General features: G+C 39.8%; 1 protein-coding gene across 1 annotated transcript in view; it reads right to left on the bottom strand.

Annotated features, from left to right (window-relative positions):
* TANGO6 (transport and golgi organization 6 homolog) overlaps positions 1–21,145 on the bottom strand; it is a 169,683-nt gene that overhangs the window by 141,346 nt on the left and 7,192 nt on the right. Inside the window, exons 2-7 of the mRNA XM_081215235.1 lie at positions 13,495–14,135; positions 11,441–11,557; positions 9,647–9,788; positions 7,059–7,195; positions 4,393–4,555; positions 643–725 (exon numbers count right to left, since the gene is read on the bottom strand). Coding sequence (XP_081071361.1) covers positions 643–725; positions 4,393–4,555; positions 7,059–7,195; positions 9,647–9,788; positions 11,441–11,557; positions 13,495–14,135 — 1,283 coding nt within the window. The remainder of the gene's footprint in view (positions 1–642; positions 726–4,392; positions 4,556–7,058; positions 7,196–9,646; positions 9,789–11,440; positions 11,558–13,494; positions 14,136–21,145) is intronic.

Here is a 21,145-nt window from a genome sequence, read left to right on the forward strand (position 1 = left end):
CCCGCGCGCAGCAACAAAGACCCAATGCCTCCAAAAATAAATTAATTAATTAATTTAAAAAAATAAATATATTGAAATAAACTTTAAAGAAGAATATTTACCCCAGTGCCATCTGGGCTTAACACAATGGATTTCATTTTTGTCTAAAAATATGTATTTCATATATATTTATAAGATTGCAATCATAGAGAACATATAATTTATATAAATTTTTTTTCATTTTCAGTATATGTTTAGGAAGTCATTTCTATGACTCATTCATTCCAACTTCTTTATGATGATGATTCTATCAAAAAATTATAAAGTAGATTCAATATTATACACTAAATTTTAGGAAGCCTACAGTATTGCAAATTCCTTTGTCAATTCCTTCAAAGACACACTTTCATCAGTGGCATGTGTCACTCAGAGAATCTGAACTGTTTAAGATTCAGAGCAAATGATGAAATTAACAGTTTCAAAATGTATCAGTTTTTTCACTAACAACTTACAGTTTCCAGTTTTCAAGGTAAAAAGATTCTGATGGTTTGGAATTTAAGATTAGTCATTCCAATTCTTGAAGTACCAGTTTAAAAGGCAAAATTATTTTAAAAGACTAAGTACAAATATTAACTAAAAACACTAGTGACTCAAATTACCAACCTTATATACATCCTCAATACATCTACTGAGTTCTTCTTCTGTCACCAAAATGGTCCCTGGCACCATGTCACACTCTGAAACCTCTAAGGAACAAAAAACAAAATTACCCACACTCAGCACCTCATTGAATAGAAGAAGCTGGGCCTAAGGAAAAAAGTTTTACTAGAAAGTTCAGGAAGTAACAGCTAAAATTAGAAAATCAACATAGTTACAATACAGCACCATTCAAATACAATATTTCACAGAATGTTTCACTGATTATAAACATGCATTGTTATTTTATGTATCACTAAGAAAGAAAAAAACACTGCCAAGTAACCTATGAAACATTATCACTTGGGATTTTAATTTTAAATGAATGAATGAAAAGTTGGAGATTAAATTAAGTGAAAATGGCAGAATTAATTGTTGTGTCTGGGTGACAGGTACACAGGTGTTCATTATACTATTCTCTGTACATGTGTTTGAAAATCTCCCTTTAAAAAGTTTTAAGGGGGCTTCCCTGGTGGCGCAGTGGTTGAGAGTCCGCCTGCCGATGCAGGGGATACGGGTTCGTGCCCCGGTCTGGGAAGATCCCACATGCCGCGGAGTGGCTGGGCCCGTGAGCCATGGCCGCTGAGCCTGCGCATACGGAGCCTGTGCTCTGCAACAGGAGTGGCCACAACAGTGAGAGGCCCGCATACCGCAAAAAAAAAAAAAAAAAAAAAAGTTTTAAGGGACTTCCCCGGCGGTCCAGTGGTTAAGACTCCGAGCTTCCACTGCAGGGGGTACAGGTTCAATCCCTGGTCAGGGAACCAAGATCCCACACACCGCTTGGTGTGGCCAAAAAAAAAAAAAGTTTTAAAACAGAGCTTTTTAAAAAAATTATTAAGAGAACTCTCCTAGATTTATTTTATACAGTATTGTTATATGTCATTTTTTTTTTCCTTTGGCCACTCCATGCAGCATGCAGGATCTTAGTTCCCCGACCAGGGGTCGACCCTGTGTCCCATGTAGTGGAATTACGAAGCCCCAACCACTGGACTGCCAGAGAATTCCCTATCATTCTTGATATAAGCTAAATAATTGGAATAAACAGGATAAGGAATTAAAACTGCACATTAAGTGTCCAACTCTTCTGAAACATTTCAACACCATGACTGGTATCTGTGTTTTGCCATATATTATCGTCCTCTGTGCCACAGAGTACAGTGATGTGATATCCTTAAGAGTCCTCCACTTTACTATTGTCTTCATGATTTTCTTCTAAGTCACTGACATCCATTCTACAAATTTTAACGCTCATTTGCAGGCATGGACAATGCCACAATTGCTACCTGGCCAACAATGATTGTGAGATGCATCTAGATATTAGAGTTGCTAAAATGTGAAAAAGATTTCGAAAATAAAAATTTTTTTAATGTGAAAAAAAGTGATCTTGGAATTGATAAAATATGATAATTCATCATAATTGCCACATAGTCCTAAAAATGTGATGCAATATGAAAAACAAAATAAGAAAGCTTATACTTTAGAGATTGTTTTTCCAGTGGCAATGATGGGGTATATATATAAGATCAGTCATATTCTTACCCAATCCTTTTTGTTGTCAATAGATTGTATATGCAAAACATGTAGCTGGTGTTACAGATGTAACCTAACACATGAGAATGCAGGGTAAATAGGTGTCCAATAAATATTCTTTGAATGAATGAACAAGGCCCAGGACAAAAATAATTCACTCACAACTGGACTGAATCTAGGCGTCCCTAGCACAGTGCTCCAGACCAGGGGTCAAACTTGAACACACACTTGAATTACCAAAAGGGCCTGTTAAAACAGTGTTGGGTCCCACATCAGAGTTTCTAATTCAGTAGGTCTGTGGTGGAGCCCAAGAAGTTGTATTTCTAATAAATTCCCAGGTGATGCTGATGCTGCTAGTCCTGGGACCACGCTTTGAGAACAACACTCCAGACTAAAGGAAACACCTAGTCAGTCATAGACAAGAAGATAAATAGATTAGTATTGAGGTATAGTCTTAACACATGAAATTAGATATAAATGCTAGGCCTTAATGACAAGGGCCAACAGAAATAATACTTCATTTTTTGAACCATTTTTTGAAGAAATACTAATTCTAGACTAGATTTCTATTAAATGTATAAAGGAATTTAAATTATTTATTCAAATACATTTGTCATGTTTGAATAATCACTAATTTCACTCCACCAAAGCTCAATCTGGTGCTTACTATGCACGAGAATTAGATTTTCTCCATTCTCACCCACCTAAACGTTTACCCTCTACACACACTCAGAAAAGTTTACACTATAAATGACTTTTATACAAAGTCTACACAGAACTAAATTGGGCTTAACCACAACATCAATTTTTCTCTTTATTTTTAACCTCAGATGGAAAGTTTTTTTTTACTCACTAAGAATGCTGAAATGATACTCTGTATCCCAGCACTAATCTCAAAAAATCATGAACACACACTGCAGGAAGTGCTGAAAATGTCAATCTTTTAACACATTAAAACTGGCCAAATCTGGGAAAATTTAAGCTTCAAAATGAATGATAGGAATGTTCAGTCACCCACTGAATAAAAAAAGAATCTATGAATCTGTACTGATACTTAAATAATTATTTTTTAAAAAGAGATGAGGCAAGGAGAAAAGAAAAGCTCTTCCTTACAGAAAAATACCAACTAACAAATTAGAAACAATAAAAAAAAATAGAAAGTCACCATTTTACGAGCAAAAATCATCAGTGGATACTAAACCACAGTATGAAGGGCTGTTGGGAAACAGGATATTCACACTGTCTCATACGTCTATCATCCCACAGATTTTTATTAATTACAAAGGGAGGAAGGGGGCTTCCCTGGTGGCGCAGTGGTTGAGAGTCCGCCTGCCGATGCAGGGAACACGGGTTCGTGCTCCGGTCTGGGAAGATCCCACATGCCGCGGAGCGGCTGGGCCCGTGAGCCATGGCTGCTGAGCCTGCGCATCCGGAGCCTGTGCTCCGCAGCGGGAGAGGCCACAGCAGTGAGAGGCCCGCGTACCGCAAAAAAAAAAAAAAAAAAAAAAAAAAAAAAGGGAGGAAGGTATTTTTACAGTGGAGAAATCTGGTTGCTACCACTTTAATCAAATAGTCAAATTTAACATCACTAATAATGGAATAAACTGATAACATGTGCCCCTAATCTGATGGACTAAAAAAAAAAAACAAACTATCATATGTAGTACTCCTGCCAAAATGTTAACCTGGATCTAATCAAGAGGAAACAATGAGACAAATACAAATTGAAGAACATTCTATAACCTGGGCTTCAAAAGTGTCAGAGTGAAAGACTATTAGGGATCTATTCTACATTACAGAAAACTAAAAAGACATAACAAGTAAATGCAATGTAATTTTTAAAAAACAGCTATAAAGGAAATTCTTGAGACAAATAAGAGATTTGAATAAAGTCTGTATATTTGATGTCTGCAACTGACTCTCAAACGCTTCAGAAAAAAAATACGTATGTGTGTAGGAAGAGAGAAAGAGAAAGTGAACATGTCAAAATGTTAACTATGTGAAGTATATAAGGGTAGGACACTGCATTCTTAGAACTTTTATGAAATGGATATTTCAAAATAAAAAATTCGGGGAAAAAAAGTAAAATTAAAGACACTGAACTACCATAGACCTAAGTTATTTAAATCCAAAATACGGAAGAAGGTCCTTTAGAGGGACAGCGAACCACCAGACTTCCTCCTTTACCTGCTGTATTTAAACATCGATGAAGAGGAGCTAACACTGGCTGAAGTAAGTACTTTGCTGCCAGTTGTGGCTGTTCTCTTGACATAGTTATAAAGGTAGTGGTGGCAACTCTCTGAAATTGTAGTTCTGTCAATTTATCTTGAAAGTGAAATAAATCCAAAATCTAAAAGAAAAATTAAATGAAGTAAATACCAGGCTCTTTGCAAGAAGCATTACATTAACTAAGAAGACAACACATTAATTTCTTTATGGCAAAAAATAAATTTACTGCAGTAACACTGATCCAATAGAAGTTTTTTTTTTAATTTAACAACCCAGTGTCAAAGGGTATGAGAACTGAAGGAGCTATGTTTTTATTAAACAATTTTATCAGATTTATAAAATACGTGCTCATTGTAGGAAATTTGGAGAATAAATTTTTAAGAAGAAAATTAAATCTTCCCAAATTACTGTAAACATTTTGGGTGTATTTTTTTTCCAATATGTTTCCTGTATAATTCTTTTTTCTTTTCAATTAAGGCCATATTTAATATTCAGTTTTGTGTATTGCTGAAACCTTCTCATATTGTTATAAATTCCTCAAAAATATTATTTCCAGATATTCAGTTTTTCCCCAAAATTTTGCTATGATAAATAGCAATTATGGGGTCAAGGCGTATAAATATATTCAGAATCTGAAGAGCCTGTCAGGTCTGAGCAAAAGTCTACTTTATTCTCAAAAATAAACATAGATCTCTCATGCTTGAGTTTAAGCACCTAACTGAAAAGCACATTCTGTTCCTGGCTTCTTAAAACTGACTCTTGGGGCTTCCCTGGTGGCGCAGTAGTTGAGAGTCCGCCTGCCGATGCAGGGGACACGGGTTCGTGTCCCCGTCCGGGAAGATGCCACATGCCGGAAGATCCCACATGCCGCGGAGCGGCTGGGCCCGTGAGCCATGGCCACTGAGCCTGTGCGTCCGGAGCCTGTGCTCCGCAATGGGAGAGGCCACAACAGTGAGAGGCCCGCGCACCACAAAAAACAAAACAAAACAAAAAAACCCCAAAAAACTGACTCTTGTACTTTTTGTAGACAGGAGAATCTTCTGTTCAAAAACTGTATGTGACCTCTGACACTGCCAAAGAGAGACTAAGTAAGATTAAAACCTATGACTTGATTTTATCATTTCCTTAAGTGCCCAAACTATAGCTACTAGTTTTGGAAAATATTTACTCATCATTGCAAACGATAACTTTATCCTGTAAGATAATTTATACTTAATATTTTCCAACTAAGATTTTGCATTGTGATATTTGTTCCCATGCATGCCTTCCCATGAAAATCCTGAAGACCAGCATAACAACTGAATGACTTTCTTCACACTGTACTCCAAAAGGCATATCTTACATCTAAATGCATGGGGAGTGCTGACTAAGAACACTCCTTCCACACTTTCACCTATCAGATTAACAAAGAAAAGTTTTGTAACACATTGCATAGGCAAAAGTGTGGGAAAACAGATACATAAATAATATCAATCAAAAATTTAAATACACATACCCTTTAAGCCAGTAATATCAATTCTAAGAATTTTCCCTGTGATAATACTTGCACATAGACAAGATTTATAGATATTAACTGGAACATGGTTTGTAACAGCAGAAGAATGGAAACAACTTAAATGTCCATTAATAGGAAGCTAGGTAGGGCTTCCCTGGTGGTGCAGTGGTTAAGAATCCACCTGCCAATGCAGGGCTTGTGGGTTCGAGCCCTGGTGTGGGAAGATCCCACATGCCGCGGAGCAACTAAGCCCGTGTGCCACAGCTACTGAGCCTGCGCCCTAGAGCCCGCGAGCCACAATTACTGAGCCCATGTGCCACAACTACTGAAGCCTGTGCACCTAGAGCCCATGCTCCACAACAAGAGAAGCCACCAAAATGACAAGCCCACACACTGCAATTAAGAGTAGCCCCTGCTTGCTGCAACTAGAGAAAGCCCGTGCACAGCAACAAAGACCCAATGCAGCCAAAAATAAATATATTTATGTATTTATTAAAAAAAAATAGGAAGCTAGTTAAATAAATTATGGTACATAATATGATGAAATACCTATGTACCCAAGAAAAAGAATGATGAAATGATCTCTAAGGTACACTGTTAAGTGAAAAAAGCAAAACTGAAAAACAGTGTGTGGAGCATGTTATCATTTGGATAAAAATTAGAATATATACACACATATACACACATATAGTCGTATACACACGATACACAGACTACCTCTGCAAAATAAATAAGAAATTGGTACAGAGATGGGAGGGAGACTTACTTTTCCATTTACTCTTTTGTGCTTTTAAAATTGTGTACCATGTTAATTTACCTTGTTTATTAAATACCTATTTTTTTAAAAAACTAATAAAAAACACAGAAAAGATAATGAATATGATGAAACTGTAGTTTCATATTCCAGCTCTGAGAGCAAGCTAGTCAGTTATTAATGGTGAGGCGTTCTTAAACCTAACAGGTCAGTCTCTCCCACAGGTTTTTAATCAGTTATTAAGAAAGCCCCTCACTGAATAATAAACTTAAACATTATATTGTTTTTAACTCAGTATCAGACGAACATTAAAAGTCCTCTTTTTATAAATAAGCAGATAATCCTCAAACAGTCAAAAGAAACAAAATGATTTACCTGGGGGCAGATATCTCTATAATAATCCTCTGGTGAAAGAGACTGCTGGGGACAAGAGGCCAAAATCTTTGCAATCAGGTCACACTTCTTCCAATCGGCAGCTGTGGCCTCAGCATCACTCCCACCAGCCGCCCCAGCTGTCAGCAATGGATAGAGATGTCAAAAACTCATCGCAGTTAACCACAGAAGGTCCTTAAAATTTAGAGTAAAAACTATTTTTTCCCTACTGAAAGCTGTTAATTTCCTCTGTGAGATAAGCTATCCCTCCATACTTTCCTTTTGATGTTTGTTTCTGGGAGGTTCAGAGAAAAAAGCAGCACTTAACCACTGTAATATTATTCATACGACTTGAACACTAGCTTCTTCTTAGTATTTATTACTTTTTAAATGATTAATATTATTATTATTATTCTGTCTCTTTCTATACATCATGTATTTCAAACTGTCTTTTTTTTTTTGACTGTGTTGGGTCTTCGTTACTGCACACGGGCTTTCTCTAGTTGCGGTGAGCGGGGACTACTCTTTGTTGCGGTGCGTGGGCTTCTCACTGTGGTGGCTTCTCCTGTCGCAGGGCATGGGCTCTAGGCATGCAGGCTTCTGTGGTTGTGGCACGTGAGCTCGGTAGTTGTGGCTCGCTTGTGGGCTCTAGAGCGCAGGCTCAGTAGTTGTCATGCACAGGCTTAGCTGCTTTGCGGTGTGGGGGATCTTCCTGGACCAGAGCTTGAACCCATGACCCCTGCATTGGCAGGTGGATTCTTAACCACTGCGCCACCAGGGAAGCCCTCAAACTGTCTTAAACCAAAACTGTGGAGTAACAGGTCCCAGATTTACCTTACCATCTTAGATGATTAGAAAATGGGACAAAATACATAAACAATGGTTTTCAGACACTGGACAACAAGCAGCCCAAGACACTGACCCCTAAGAGAATGGAAGCAAACAAAGTGAGTCCCATGAATACCCTAGCCTGTTACCTAGAGAGAGTTTTGAGGCTACACCACAGCTAAGGAGAGCCCAAACGAAGCCTGCCACCTTGTTGAATTAAAGAAACACAGTTCAGAGTTCAGGGAGACCAACACAGTTAGAATTTTCAGGGCAAAACACCAGAGAAGTGAAAGCTACACAAAGAGGGAGCTCCAGAGATCTGCAGGGGAATCCTCTCTCAAGTCTTTCATGGAGTATGATCTGTGTACGTGTGTGAGAAAAAAACCCAAGGCAAGAACCACAGAAAGGAGTAGGGGGAACAATCCCCACAGTTCACACAGGGCTTGGAATAATTAATGTTCCCACTAGTGAGCATGGAAAAGCCTCCTAATACACAGAATATCAGAAAGGTATTACCTTAGTAGTGGTGCCAAATTACCTTGGGTTAAAGGCTGCTCTAGACCCACAGTAACAAGGCTTAAAAGTCAGGATTGAAGGGCTCAAACTGATTCCAAGATAATTAACTGCATCCCAGAACAAAGCCCAACAAAGGAATACAACAAAATCTAGCACCCAACGAGGTAAAATTAAAACATCCAATATACATTAAAAAAATTACCGGGCTTCCCTGGTGGCGCAGTGGTTGAGAGTCCGCCTGCCAATGCAGGGGACATGAGTTCGTGCCCCGGTCCGGGAAGATCCCACATGCCGCAGAGCGGCTGGGCCATGAGCCATGGCCGCTGAGCCTGCGTATCCGGAGCCTGTACTCCACAACGGGAGAGGCCACAACAGTGAGAGGCCCACGTACCGCAAAAAAAAAAAAAAAAAAAAAAAAAGATATGACTATATTAAGGGGATGGGAAGTATGCTTGGGTGAATGATGGTAGGGTTGTGAAAGAGAACAAAATCCTTTTTCACTCATGGTGAGTTGATAGATGATGCCTAAAACTGAAAAATTAAGAATATGCTGTAACTGCATTATAGTTAGAAAAAGAGAGGTAAATACCACAAGAAACCTGCTAAAAATAATCAAAGTGGTTGCTTCCGAGGATGGGAAATGGAGTGAAATGCTGCCAAGGACTGCTATTTTTCTCTAAAAGCCTTATAGACCTATCGACTCTTTAAACTATGTGCATGTATAATTTTGTTTAAAATTCAAAAAATATAAGTTAAAAACTACCATACTTAACATGATAATGAACCTTCTTTCTATTAACGAGGACTAAGGGAATATAATTGTGGAAATGAATCTAAAATTTCATCTCAGTTTGCATCTCTTGGGTATCTCCAGCTTCAGGAGAACTGTTTCGTATTTTAAGTCCTGAGGTGAAGTACTCTTAGCACCCTGACTCTTTTCCACAGAGAATTTCACGTTTTCTATAGGGTTTTACTTAAACTTTTTGTGCAATGTTTTCCTCTGATTGTGTAAGTTATTTGAAACAGTTGACAATATTAGTCAACAACATGAGCAGTGTATCACAACTATTTTTGGAAGAATGGCAAGAAAATGAGTTTCTTTGGAAAAGGAGCTCATTAAGGTTTAACCTCCTCACTCTCGACAAAGTCTAGTCTCCATCAGGTTTTACAGTCAAATGCTAAAGACCAATATTTCACTGTGACTCAAAGGAAAGTGGATACCAAAGTAACAAACATCTATTTCTTACCACCTGCTCCTTCCAAAATGCCCCGGACTACTGCCTGAACACCACTGGGTCTCATCAACCTTTCAGAGAGGAGCTGCCCACATAGACGCCGGAGCCAAGCTGGGGCCCGACACATAACTTGTGTCTTCCCATCCGTGCAGGACTAAAAAAGGAAGGGAAAGGTATGAACTGAATGTCAGTGTAACAGATATGTAGAAATTAAAAATATACAAATATACTGAGTCATATTGATGATTAACTGTATGCTATACAGACTTCAAAAGAGCAAAATTTTTCCCTTAAAAAAAAAAAAAAAGACTCCTTTACAAAACCTACTTCAGCATCACTTTTAAGAAAGTAAAAATATAGTGAAACTTCTTCAAGTGAAGTATCAAGTGAAATTTCAAACCCAGAAATAGACAAACGTATCTGTGAATAAAATACAGATTTGGGTGACACAAGGTTAATGTAACCGATCTGAATGCAGTCCTTCCAATCAAATTTAGCTCCAAACAAGAGTCCTATGAGCATGACTCACCACTAAGAGGACAGTTCACAGCACTGAGAGGACACTAGTCCTTGCCTCCATGGTCTCAGCTGCTCTGATTCCTTTTGACATGGCAGTTTCAAGAAGAGTTAGATTTCTTCAAGAACTCCTTTTCGAGAGCTCTGTGGAGCCACCATGAACAAAAGAGACCTGGTGTCCCTTATTTTGGGCTAGAACGCAAACTACGGTGTGGTCATTCATTGTGTCTAACTATGTGAGCATAAAACTTAGTGAAAGAAAAACATTTAATCCCAACTAGCCTGTTCTCTCTCTTTTATTTAAAGATCAATAATTACCATTTATTGAAGGGGTTATGACGTGCCATGCACTGCGGTGAGTACCTCCCCCACAGTCTCAAAACGAACTTATAAGGAAGGGTCTGTTGTCATCCCCATCCCCATTCTGTGGGTAAGAAAACTGAGGGATGGAAAGGCTTACTAATTCAAACAACTGCACGCTGGGGTTGAATTCCAGTGTGCCTAACTCCAGAGCCTCTGTTTCTCGTCATGCTCTTATAATGTATTTGGTTTAATCTGGCAAACTGTGGACTCATTCAGAGAAGCAGAGTATGAGCCAGAGGAGTCCAATGTGAGGCTACAGTAATATTCTAAGGACGAGATGAAAATGACTTCAACTAGGAGATATCTTTGTAGCCAGCTTCAGCTGGTCCTACAGCCAATTCCTTTGGCCCTTCATGCTTTGCTCACCTAAACTCATAACTAAAATTTAGGTACTGAATGAAAATAGATAAATCCAGCTACATCATCAAATTAAAGCATTTTGGATAAATAATTATTTTTAAGGAAAAAAGAAACTATCTTATGCCTAGCAGAATATATACTATTACGTTTTTCAAAAATGGATCTAAGAATAGTCCATTAATAGCTCTAATTTTAATTTCTTGACTTCAAATACTCCATTCAAAGAATAAGATGTCCAGACACTTCTGCCAGAAGAATGTATTGTCAAACAGCCAAATTTTAGTTTAAAAAAAAAAAAAGATCCAGTTTGAAAATGAATAAAATATATTTTTGTCATAAGCCTTAAAAAATGATCACAATATTCCTGGGAACAGTGTCCATCATTCCACTAAAAGAAAAATCCTTTCAAATTATCCCAAAGGTCAGTGTAATTTAGCTCTACAAATACCATTTAACAACCTAAAAGATGAAATAAGACTCAACTAGATTAATTTCCCAGGAGAAGAAGACAGCACACCACACACTATCATTAAAGATTTACCCACAAGAGTCCCCAGGCATGCATACCTGGGGTGGTCCTCCCTGGAGGATAAGTAATTCTCGGACTGCTAATGGTTGATACACTTGATCCAAGATGTCTCTCAGAGCCTTCCTAGATAGGGCTCTTTCGTCTTCGGTTAACACCTAAAAGAAACACGTATTTGGCTTTTGTGGAATACAAACTAGGTAGGCAATAGAAGGCAATGCTTTGCAATACTGAACAAAGATGCTTGTAAGGGGAGAGGGAGGCAAGCTTCTTTTGCCTCTTGATTTCCTTCTACCTGGAGGAAGCTATAATACTGAAACACTCCTGGCCCTCTCTCCATCCCCTCACCCACTTCCAGGCAGGAGATCGCACTGATTTATCTGATTGGTGAGTTCTGGCACGCACAGATGAACTCGCTCCTCTTCTATCTCTTGGGAGCGAGCACACCTTCTGTTCTGCTCTTCCCTGCCGTAGATTTCTCAGGGGCATGTCCCCTGCCAAGGGGCAGAAGGCGCTGCAGTTTTCTGGCACTCTTTAAAACTGGGTGAGAAATGTGTCTAATTCTGGAATGCACTGTCAGGAGACCCATTTGTCTCCCTCTATATACCTTCCAACTCTGCCTTTACGAGTAATAAAGGGGACATTTTGACTTGTCATCTCGTACTGTTAACTGTCTTTTAATTGATTCAGAACTTGGGCAGCAAAGAAGGGTGTTATTTAATTGGGCCCCCTCTCTGAGCCTCAAGAGACTGTCTCCCTTTGGCAACCTCACAGTCAAGCTCTCAGAGAGTCCTGCCCCTTACAATTTAGCAAACTGTGGTATAGGTGCTGCTTAGAGCAGCAGCTATTGCTGGGACTTGTCCAGCTTCGTAGTGTACACCCACCGTGTCTCCCTTTCTCCTCCCACCCCCTCACTTGGTCCTTTCTCTGTGTTTCTCTTTTCTTTTCTCTCAGAGTCTGAGACCCCTGGGCACTGCTTAGCGCTAGCCATAGTAATTCCAGAACCCCCATCTCAAGGAAGTGCAGGCAGCAGGCACTGATCGAGCTGTCAAGATTCACACCCTGCTGTAAAAAGCACAGAGCTGTGCTCCACAAAATGTAATGCACTGGGGAGTTCATAACTTCGTGTCACTACTCGGGTGACAGGGCTTTTAAGTGTTTTCTGTTGTGTTTTGTGAGCATAGGCAGAAGAGGGAATAGAAGAGGAGAACAAACCGAAAAGGAACAAGTTGGAGGGTGACAAAGAAAGGTGACAGAGAAATGAGGTGAGTGGGCATTATGAAATCTGGCTGCAGTAGCGAAGGAATTACCCTACGTGTGACCCTGGATACATTTATATCTTAACAGCTTCTTCTGGTTAGGTTCCTGTGCTGATGCTGGTGGTCCTCTCGTGGGGGAGTAGTGGTCACTACTATGTTATACTTGTGAGCCTTGTCTCCCCAATTACTGTGTGAGCTGTTTGAGAAAAGAACCACGTCTAATGCTTCTGTAACCTCCACAGCACCTTTATAGTCCAGACATTCAAATCCTTACTGACTGTCAGCAAAACACAGGCATATACCCTTATCATCTAATAATAACAACGAACACTGATTGGACTGTGCAGTGTACCCAGTGCTTTGCATACTTTATCTCCCTTAATCCTCCCAAGAACTTAATGAAGGAGGCGTGAATAGTTTAATATTAATATTAATGGTAGTAACTTTTTGACAAGCGCTACTGGGGATTGAGCTAGGTACTTTATACCCTTTATCCTTAATCCTCACAGCCACCTTGCAATTATTAAACACATTTTACAAAAGAGGAAACAGAGGCTCAAAGAAATAGCCTGCAACAGCTGTTTCAAAAAATGGCTAGAAGGGACAGGTGAAATGGACTCCCCAGGTGTGAAAGGACTAGTATTTAATAAATGAAAGCTCTAACCCCCTATAAAGAATCATCTATCCACCAGAGATACTTGGACATTCAATAAAATTCTAGATCTTTCCATTAGCACTTTTCCAAAGAACTAAGACTGTCTTTTATAGCAACTACACACAAGTATACACACATATTCACAAAGTCTCTCTCACACACTCTCTCAACGTATGTTTACCTCTTCCTCGGGATTTAGCGGTTTTCTCTTGGTTGGGTAGAATCCCAGCTGGCACAGACCTGCTGCGATATCCCCAAAATGGCGGCAGAAAATCAAGCTCCCCAGAGATGCGTGCTGAGCAACATTTAGGAGGACCTTGCAGCTGGTGTACAGTCTCCGGGGTGCACTGGGGGCAGCACTGAGACACACTACGTCCTGAACAATGGCACCAAACTCAGTCCTGTAACTCACAGGGACTCCAACACCAGGCACAAGATAGGGGCAGACACCCAAGGTAACTACAAACTGCAAAACTGACTGGATAGTCTTTTGCTGTGAGATACTAAGTGTATCCGGGCTCAGGGCAGGAGCAGCTTCTGGAGTCCTCGGGTTGGGTTTACCTGGATTGAACTCAACTGCAAGGCGGATCATGGTTTCCTTCAAGCACAACAGCAACAGTAAGCTTTGGGAAGTAAAACGCCAGGTGATATCCATAGAGTCTTGTCGCCATTCTGCCTCATTAGCAATTTCATCCCTTAGGAGTTTCAATTTCTTCCAGTGAGGATCCTTCAGAAACTTGTCCTCCAAAGCAGACAGGTTAGATTTTAAAGTGGTCAACAGGACATCATGTTTCGTGATCTGTAGTGAACTTGACCCTGATCCTTTTGAAGAAAGATAAAGGAAATTACATACATGGAAAACAAACTGTACTTCCCTCCATGTGGAATGCCTTGCCTCCTCAAGTTCATCCTCTGAGGCCTGGCTCAGATGTCATTACCTCTAGAAAGTAGTTGTGCCATCCTAGCCTAGGCAGAATTCAAGACCACATTTCCTGCCTTCCTATAGCACTCTGGATGTAGTTAGGATAGTGTACCTAACACATACTTCTTCTAGTTTGTTTCTGAGGGCAGAGGCCAGGTCTTAATCAACTTACTGGGCTTAAATTGTAGCCAGAACAGAAATCTAAAAGGTAAACATTTACCACAGAAGGTTCATTCAGTCAAACTGTTCTAGATCCCAGGGATAAAGGACAAAACAAAGTCCTTTCCCTCATGGAACTTACATTCTAGTGAGGCAGATCACAGAATATAGACAAAGGGTGCAGAAAGATTAATTTAATCACATTCCCCCCAAAATATATATTCTCAATTTTTCCTGAACTTTCTTAAAATGGTCTTTACTGCCCTCTCCCGGTGAAGGAGCTCATATACACTCTTAGCAGTTGACATCCTTGCTGACTCACTCCTTGAAACACTCCTCTCTCGGTTTCTGGGACAGCAAGCACTCTTTCCTGGTTTTCCTCCTACCTCCATGGCCATCTTGCAACGTCTCCTCTGCTGGCTTCTCTTCCTCTACCAGATATCAAAATGTTCCAAGGCTGGTCCTGAACTCTGCACTCTCTTCCTCGACAAACTTATTCAGGCTCAGGTCTTTAAAAATGATCTGTAAGCTAACAGCTCCCAAATTTACATGTCTGGCTCATGTCTACCCTCTAAGTTCCAGGGACATATTTCCAACTGCTGAATGAAATCTCCACTTGGATGTGTTTAGGCATTTCAAATTCAACAAATTGTTGATTCTCACGAGTACTTTTCACTCCCTACTACAATCTAACCAGGTTACTAACTGGTTACATCTCTATCCTTTTCCTTTTCTCTTTTATCCTATCTATCACCAAGTCTTGTCTGTTCTGCATACTAAATGTTTCTCAAATTCATTCAATTTTCTCCACCTCACAACTACAACCTTTCTCTAAGCCATGAACATCTTTAAACTGAACTACAGCAGCAGCCTCTTAACTGGTATCCCTACTTATACTCCTCCTCTCCCAAAACTCTACTTTTCACACCTCAGATCTTCTTAATATCTAAAATTGATTTCTCTTGGTGGAAGTGTGCACATACACTCCTGATGTGTATATACCTTAAGTGGAAATGCTGAGTCATAGGTATCTAGAAGTCTCAATCTAAATATTATCACCTCGGGGGTGGCCTTCCTTGACCAATCTAAAAGCCATGCCCCACACCATTAACTCTGTGATAACACCCAATTTGTTTTCTCCATAGTACTTATCACAATCAGTAATTATTTTATTGGTGTTTATTTCCTTTCTTCTCTATCAGAGTTTAAACTTAATGAGGGTAAACTCCATGTCTCTCTTGTTTGGTCTGTGCTTTGCACAGTACATAAAGTAAGCCCCAAATGAGTATTTGTTAGTTGACTGAGTAAAATATTTTTTTTTTTTTTTTTTTTGCGGTACGCGGGCCTCTCACTGTTGTGGCCTCTCCCGTTGTGGAGCACAGGCTACAGACGTGCAGGCTCAGCGGCCATGGCTCACGGGCCTAGCCGCTCCATGGCGTGTGGGATCTTCCCGGACCGGGGCACGAACCCATGTCCCCTGCATCGGCAGACAGACTCTCAACCACTGCGCCACCAGAGAAGCCCGAGTAAAATAATTAATGAAAAGAGTAATTAATAAAGATCTCCTTAGGACTTCCCTGGTGGCACAGTGGTTAAGAATCCGCCTGACAATGAAGGGGACATGGGTTCGAGCCCTGGTCCGGGAAGATCTCACATGCCGTGGAGCAACTAAGCCTGTGCACCACAACTACTGAGCCTGCGCTCTAAAGCCCGCGAGCCACAACTACTGAGCCCACGTGCCACAACTACTGAGCCCACGTACCACAACTACTGAAGCCCGTGCACCTAGAGCCAGTGCTCCACAACAAGAGAAGCCACCGCAATGAAAAGCCTGCGCACTGCAATGAAGAGTAGCCCCTGCTCGCCGCAACTAGAGAAAGCCCGCACGCAGCAACGAAGACCCAATGCAGCCAAAAATAAATAAATAAATTTATAAAAAATATAAAAAAATAAAGATCTCCTTAAAACTCCTATAAAAAAAAAAAAAACTCCTGTAAGACCAACCCTCCCACAAGATAACAACTATCAACTCTGGACAAAATGTAAAAAGCAAGTATCTGAAGGTGCCTGAAGGTGACAAAAGTGAGCAAAAACTAGGGAAGGCACTCAGAAGGGAAAAACAGCATTGAGTAAGTTTCCTGCTTTTTCTTGCCTTTTAGTCTGGGGTTAGGCCTTAGCATAGCTAAAATTCAAAGAGAAACCCATTGTCTTACTGGCTTGAGAACCAAAGCACAGAATTCAGGGCAACTACAGCAGGTGGAAAATAAGAAGAGAAATATCAGAAAGGATAGAACCAGAGAGGAAGAGCCCCCAATTCTATATAAACTGTGACCAAATCTCTGGCTAATCTTTGAACTAAGCATGTGTGGGAAGAACTTCAAATAGGTCAGCTAAGATTAAAAGAACTGAAAATAGTTGCTGCCCACCACAGAAGAGACAGAGTTTGGAGTACGAATCAGTCAAGTTAATTGCCTACTTTAAAACAAAACAAAACAGGGATTCTCTGGTGGGCCAGTGGTTAGGACTCTACACTTTCACTGTCAAGGGCGTGGGTTCAATGCCCAGTCGGGGAACTAAGATCCCACAAGCCACAAGGTGCAGCCAAAAAAGAAAAACAAAACAAAACAAAACAAAAAATCAATACTCTCTGGAGGACTATAACAGAATCCAGAGTTTCAACAGCATATCCTACATTATGTCCATTATACAATCTGAAAGTTCTAGACAGATAAAGAAACATGAAAACGTGACCCACCTCAAGAGGAAGACAATCAATGGAGACTGATCCTAAATTACCCAAGTGTCAGATTGAACAAAGATTTTCAAGCTCTTATAACTATGTTCAAGGATATGATGGAGGGACTTCCCTGGCAGTCCAGTGGTTAAGACTCTGCACTTCCACTGGAAGAGACATGGGTTTGATCCCTGGTTGGGGAACTAAGATCCCACATGCCACACAGCACAGCCAAAAAAAAAAAGGATGTGATGGAAAGTATTCATTATGAATGAACAAATGGGGACTCCCGGCAAAAAAGTAGAAAGTATTTTTAAAAACCCACATGGAGGGCTTCCCTGGTGGCGCAGTGGTTGAGAGTCCGCCTGCCGATGCAGGGGACGCAGGTTCGTGCCCTGGTCTGGGAAGATACCACATGCCGCGGAGCGGCTGGGCCCGTGAGCCATGGCCGCTGAGCCTGCGCGTCCGGAGCCTGTGCTCTGCAACGGGAGAGGCCACAACAGTGAGAGGCCCACGTACCACAAAAAATAAATAAATAAATAATAAATAAATAAATAAATAAATAAAAACCCACATGGAAATGCTAGAATTTAAAAATAAAATATCCAAAATTTTTAAAAAATCAATTGATGTACTTAACAGCTTTGAGATGACCAAAAAAAAAAAAATTAGTGAACTTGAAGATATATCCCTAGAAATTATCCAATCTGAACAACAAAGAGAAAAACATTTTAAAGAAATAGAGCCTTAGGATCTGTGAACAATATCAAATGATCTATTTGTAATAAAATAGAGACTAACTAGAATAAAAGGAGAGGAGAGAAAATGGAGCACAAAAGGATTTGAAGAAATAATGATCAAAATTTTCTAAACTTTAGTGAAAAAAACATAAATTTACAGATTCAGTAAGCTCAGTGATGCCCAATCAGGGTAAGTAGAAAGAAAATAACATCTACACATATTATAGTCAATTGTTAAAACCAGAGATAAAGAGAAAATCTTGAAAGCAGTCAGAAAAATATGACACTTATAGGGGACCAATGCTATGAATAGCTGTGAACTAACCATCACAAGCAATGAATGCTAAAAGATAGTAGAAAAACATCTTTAAAGTGCTGACAGGGGTAAAAAAAAAACCTGTCAACTGACTATTCTATATCCAATAAAAAGTAACCTTCAAAAATGAAAGTAAAATGAAGACATTTTCAGAACAATGAAAACTAAGATAACTGACTGCCAGCAGATCTGGAATACAAAGAAATGTTAAAGTTCTTCAAGCTGAAGGAAAACAGTACCAGATGGAAACTTGGATCTTCAGGAAAGAAGGAAAAGCATCAGAAATGGTAAATATGTGGGTAAATATAAAAGACTAATTTTTCCCTCTTAATTTCTTTAAATATATGTAACTGTCTAAAGCAAAATTTATAAAATTGTATTATGGGATTTATAACTTACATAGATAAACATGAAAACTGCAGCATAAAACCTAAAAGAGGTGGGGAGCTGTAAAAGGACCCTTATAGTTGCAAGGTTTTTATGAGTTCTGTGAAATAGTACAATATTAATTCTAACCAGATTGTGAAAAATTAAAGATGTACATTGTAATCCCAGGATGACTACTAAAAACATAATATGAAAAGGTGGGTTATGGTTATAAAACCATAATAAAATGTTGAAAATATAAATGAATTCAAGCAGCAATAGACTTCAAAACTAAGGTTAATATATCTTCTAAGAAAGGATCAAAATGCAATTGACGGTAACTAAAAGGGTGTTCAACAATGCATTATTTATAATAGTGTAAAATTAGAAATATATGTTGAGTAAATTATGGTCTACCTGTATCCAATGTACTATATGTATATGTAATATTTATTTTGTTTATTATTGTCTCTCTACCAACTAGAATAAAAACTCCTTGAGGACAGGGATGTTGCTCTGTTTTGTTCACTGCTGTATTCTTGCCTGGAACAAGGCCTGTCTGACACACAGTTGCTGTTCAAAATAAGTAGTTACTGAATGAATGAAAAATGGATTATTTGAAGCCATCAAACTATGTTGAACATTATTTAATGACATGTTCACTAAATATATTCTAAAGTGAACAGAGTATGAAACACTACATGGGCAAAAGATATGAACAGTTTACAGAAAAAGAAATGCAAATTGTTCTTAAACATGAACATATGATCAACCTTGCTCCTAAGAGAAAAGTAAATTAAAACTATACTGAAATATCACTTCCCATCTATCAAGTGGCTAAAATCCAAAAGTTTTTATAACACATTTTGTGTTTTACAGAAACACACACTCTCATACATGGCTGGTAAGGGGCTAAAATGGTACATCCCTAAGAAGAGAAATTTGGCAATATCTAGCAAAATTACATAAGCATTTAACCATTGGCCCAGCAATCCCTCTTTTAGGAATCTATCCTAAGATAGTTACACAGGCAAAATTGCAAAGTGACATATACACAAAGCTACTCATTGCCATATTGTTAGCTAGGCAGCAGTAGGGGAGGGATGGGGTTGAATCAAAGTGTGCTTTGTTTTGCAGAAACTGACTGTTAAATCATTAAATCACAGAAAGTTCCAGATACCAGCTGTCCTTAAAAGGTTACAATACATCCAACAAGATACTACAGTACAAGCAAACACCCAAGCACCTGCTTGCTTGCAGTTTTGGGCAACCTGGAGTAACTGTTGCCTCATTATAATGCTTATGGATGATCATGCGTGCCGATTCATGAATATGCATGCCCCCCAGGCTTAAACCTTCCCTGGTCCAGTGGTTAGGGGAGACAGTACTTTGAGAACTACTGTAACAAAGAACAAACCTGACTCCACACTGGAGCTATTCCTTTAGCTCTAACCTTTGTGCTCTGCTGTCTGTACTTAGTCATGCTGGCTCTGCACCTTTATAAAAGAATGCTGCCTATTGCCTGAAATATACATGATAGCCTCTTCTCAATGCTCTGCCTCCCAGGCTTGACCTTTAAAGGTATAACACTTGGGCTTCCCTGGTGGCGCAGTGGTTGAGAGTCCGCCTGTCGATGCAGGGGACGCGGGTTCGTGCCCTGGTCCAGGAAGATCCCACATGCCGCGGAACAGCTGGGCCCATGAGCCATGGCCGCTGGGTCTCCGCGTCCAGAGCCTGTGCTCCACAACGGGAGAGGCCACAACAGTGAGAGGCCCGCGTACCACACACACAAAAAAAGGCATAACACTTTTCCTTTCACACAGAGATAAAAAGTTGGAGAAGAGAAAATAACATTTTTCTCATTTGGAGGTTTATAGGAACATCATGACTAGACCTATGTGGACAGCTGCAAGAATGTGGGTCTGGCCAGCACCAAGAAGTCTGCAACAACAAGCCACACCCTTTCCCCTTTTAGTATAAAAGCCTGAATTCTAACTCAGGTAAGATGGTTCTTTCGGACCCTAGTCCACTATCTTCTCAGTCTGCTGGTTTTCTGAAAAAAGCTGCTATTCCTTGTGCCAACACCTGTCTCTCAATTTATTGGCCTGTCATGGGAGAGCAGTAAGAGCCTGGACTCGGTAACACTATCTCCCTGACTCCTTACTTGTCTTCTGCTTTAAGAAAGTACTTGGGACTTCGCTGGTGGCACAGTGGTTAAGAATCCGCCTGCCAATGCAGGGGACACGGGTTCAAGCACTGGTCCGGGAAGATTCCACATGCTGCGGAACAACTAAGCCCATGTGCCACAGCTACTGAGCCTGTGCTCTAGAGCCGGTGCTCCACAACAAAAGAAGCCACCGCAATGAGAAGCCCTCGCACCGCAACAAAGAGTAGCCCTCGCTCACCGCAACTAGAGAAAAGCCCCCGCACAGCAACAAAAACCCAATGCAGCCAAAAGTAATAAATAAATAAATAAATTTATTTATTTTTAAAAAAAAGTACTTGGTGGGTTCATTGGCTAAGCACCCAAAGCGATGGACCCACTGAGTCCAGTAAAAGTATTTCTTACATTAACAAAAGGCTTAAAACAACCCA

Source organism: Mesoplodon bidens (genome assembly GCF_964165515.1).
Source record: "Mesoplodon bidens genome assembly, chromosome: 18".
In the NCBI taxonomy this organism is placed as follows: Eukaryota; Metazoa; Chordata; class Mammalia; order Artiodactyla; family Ziphiidae; genus Mesoplodon; species Mesoplodon bidens.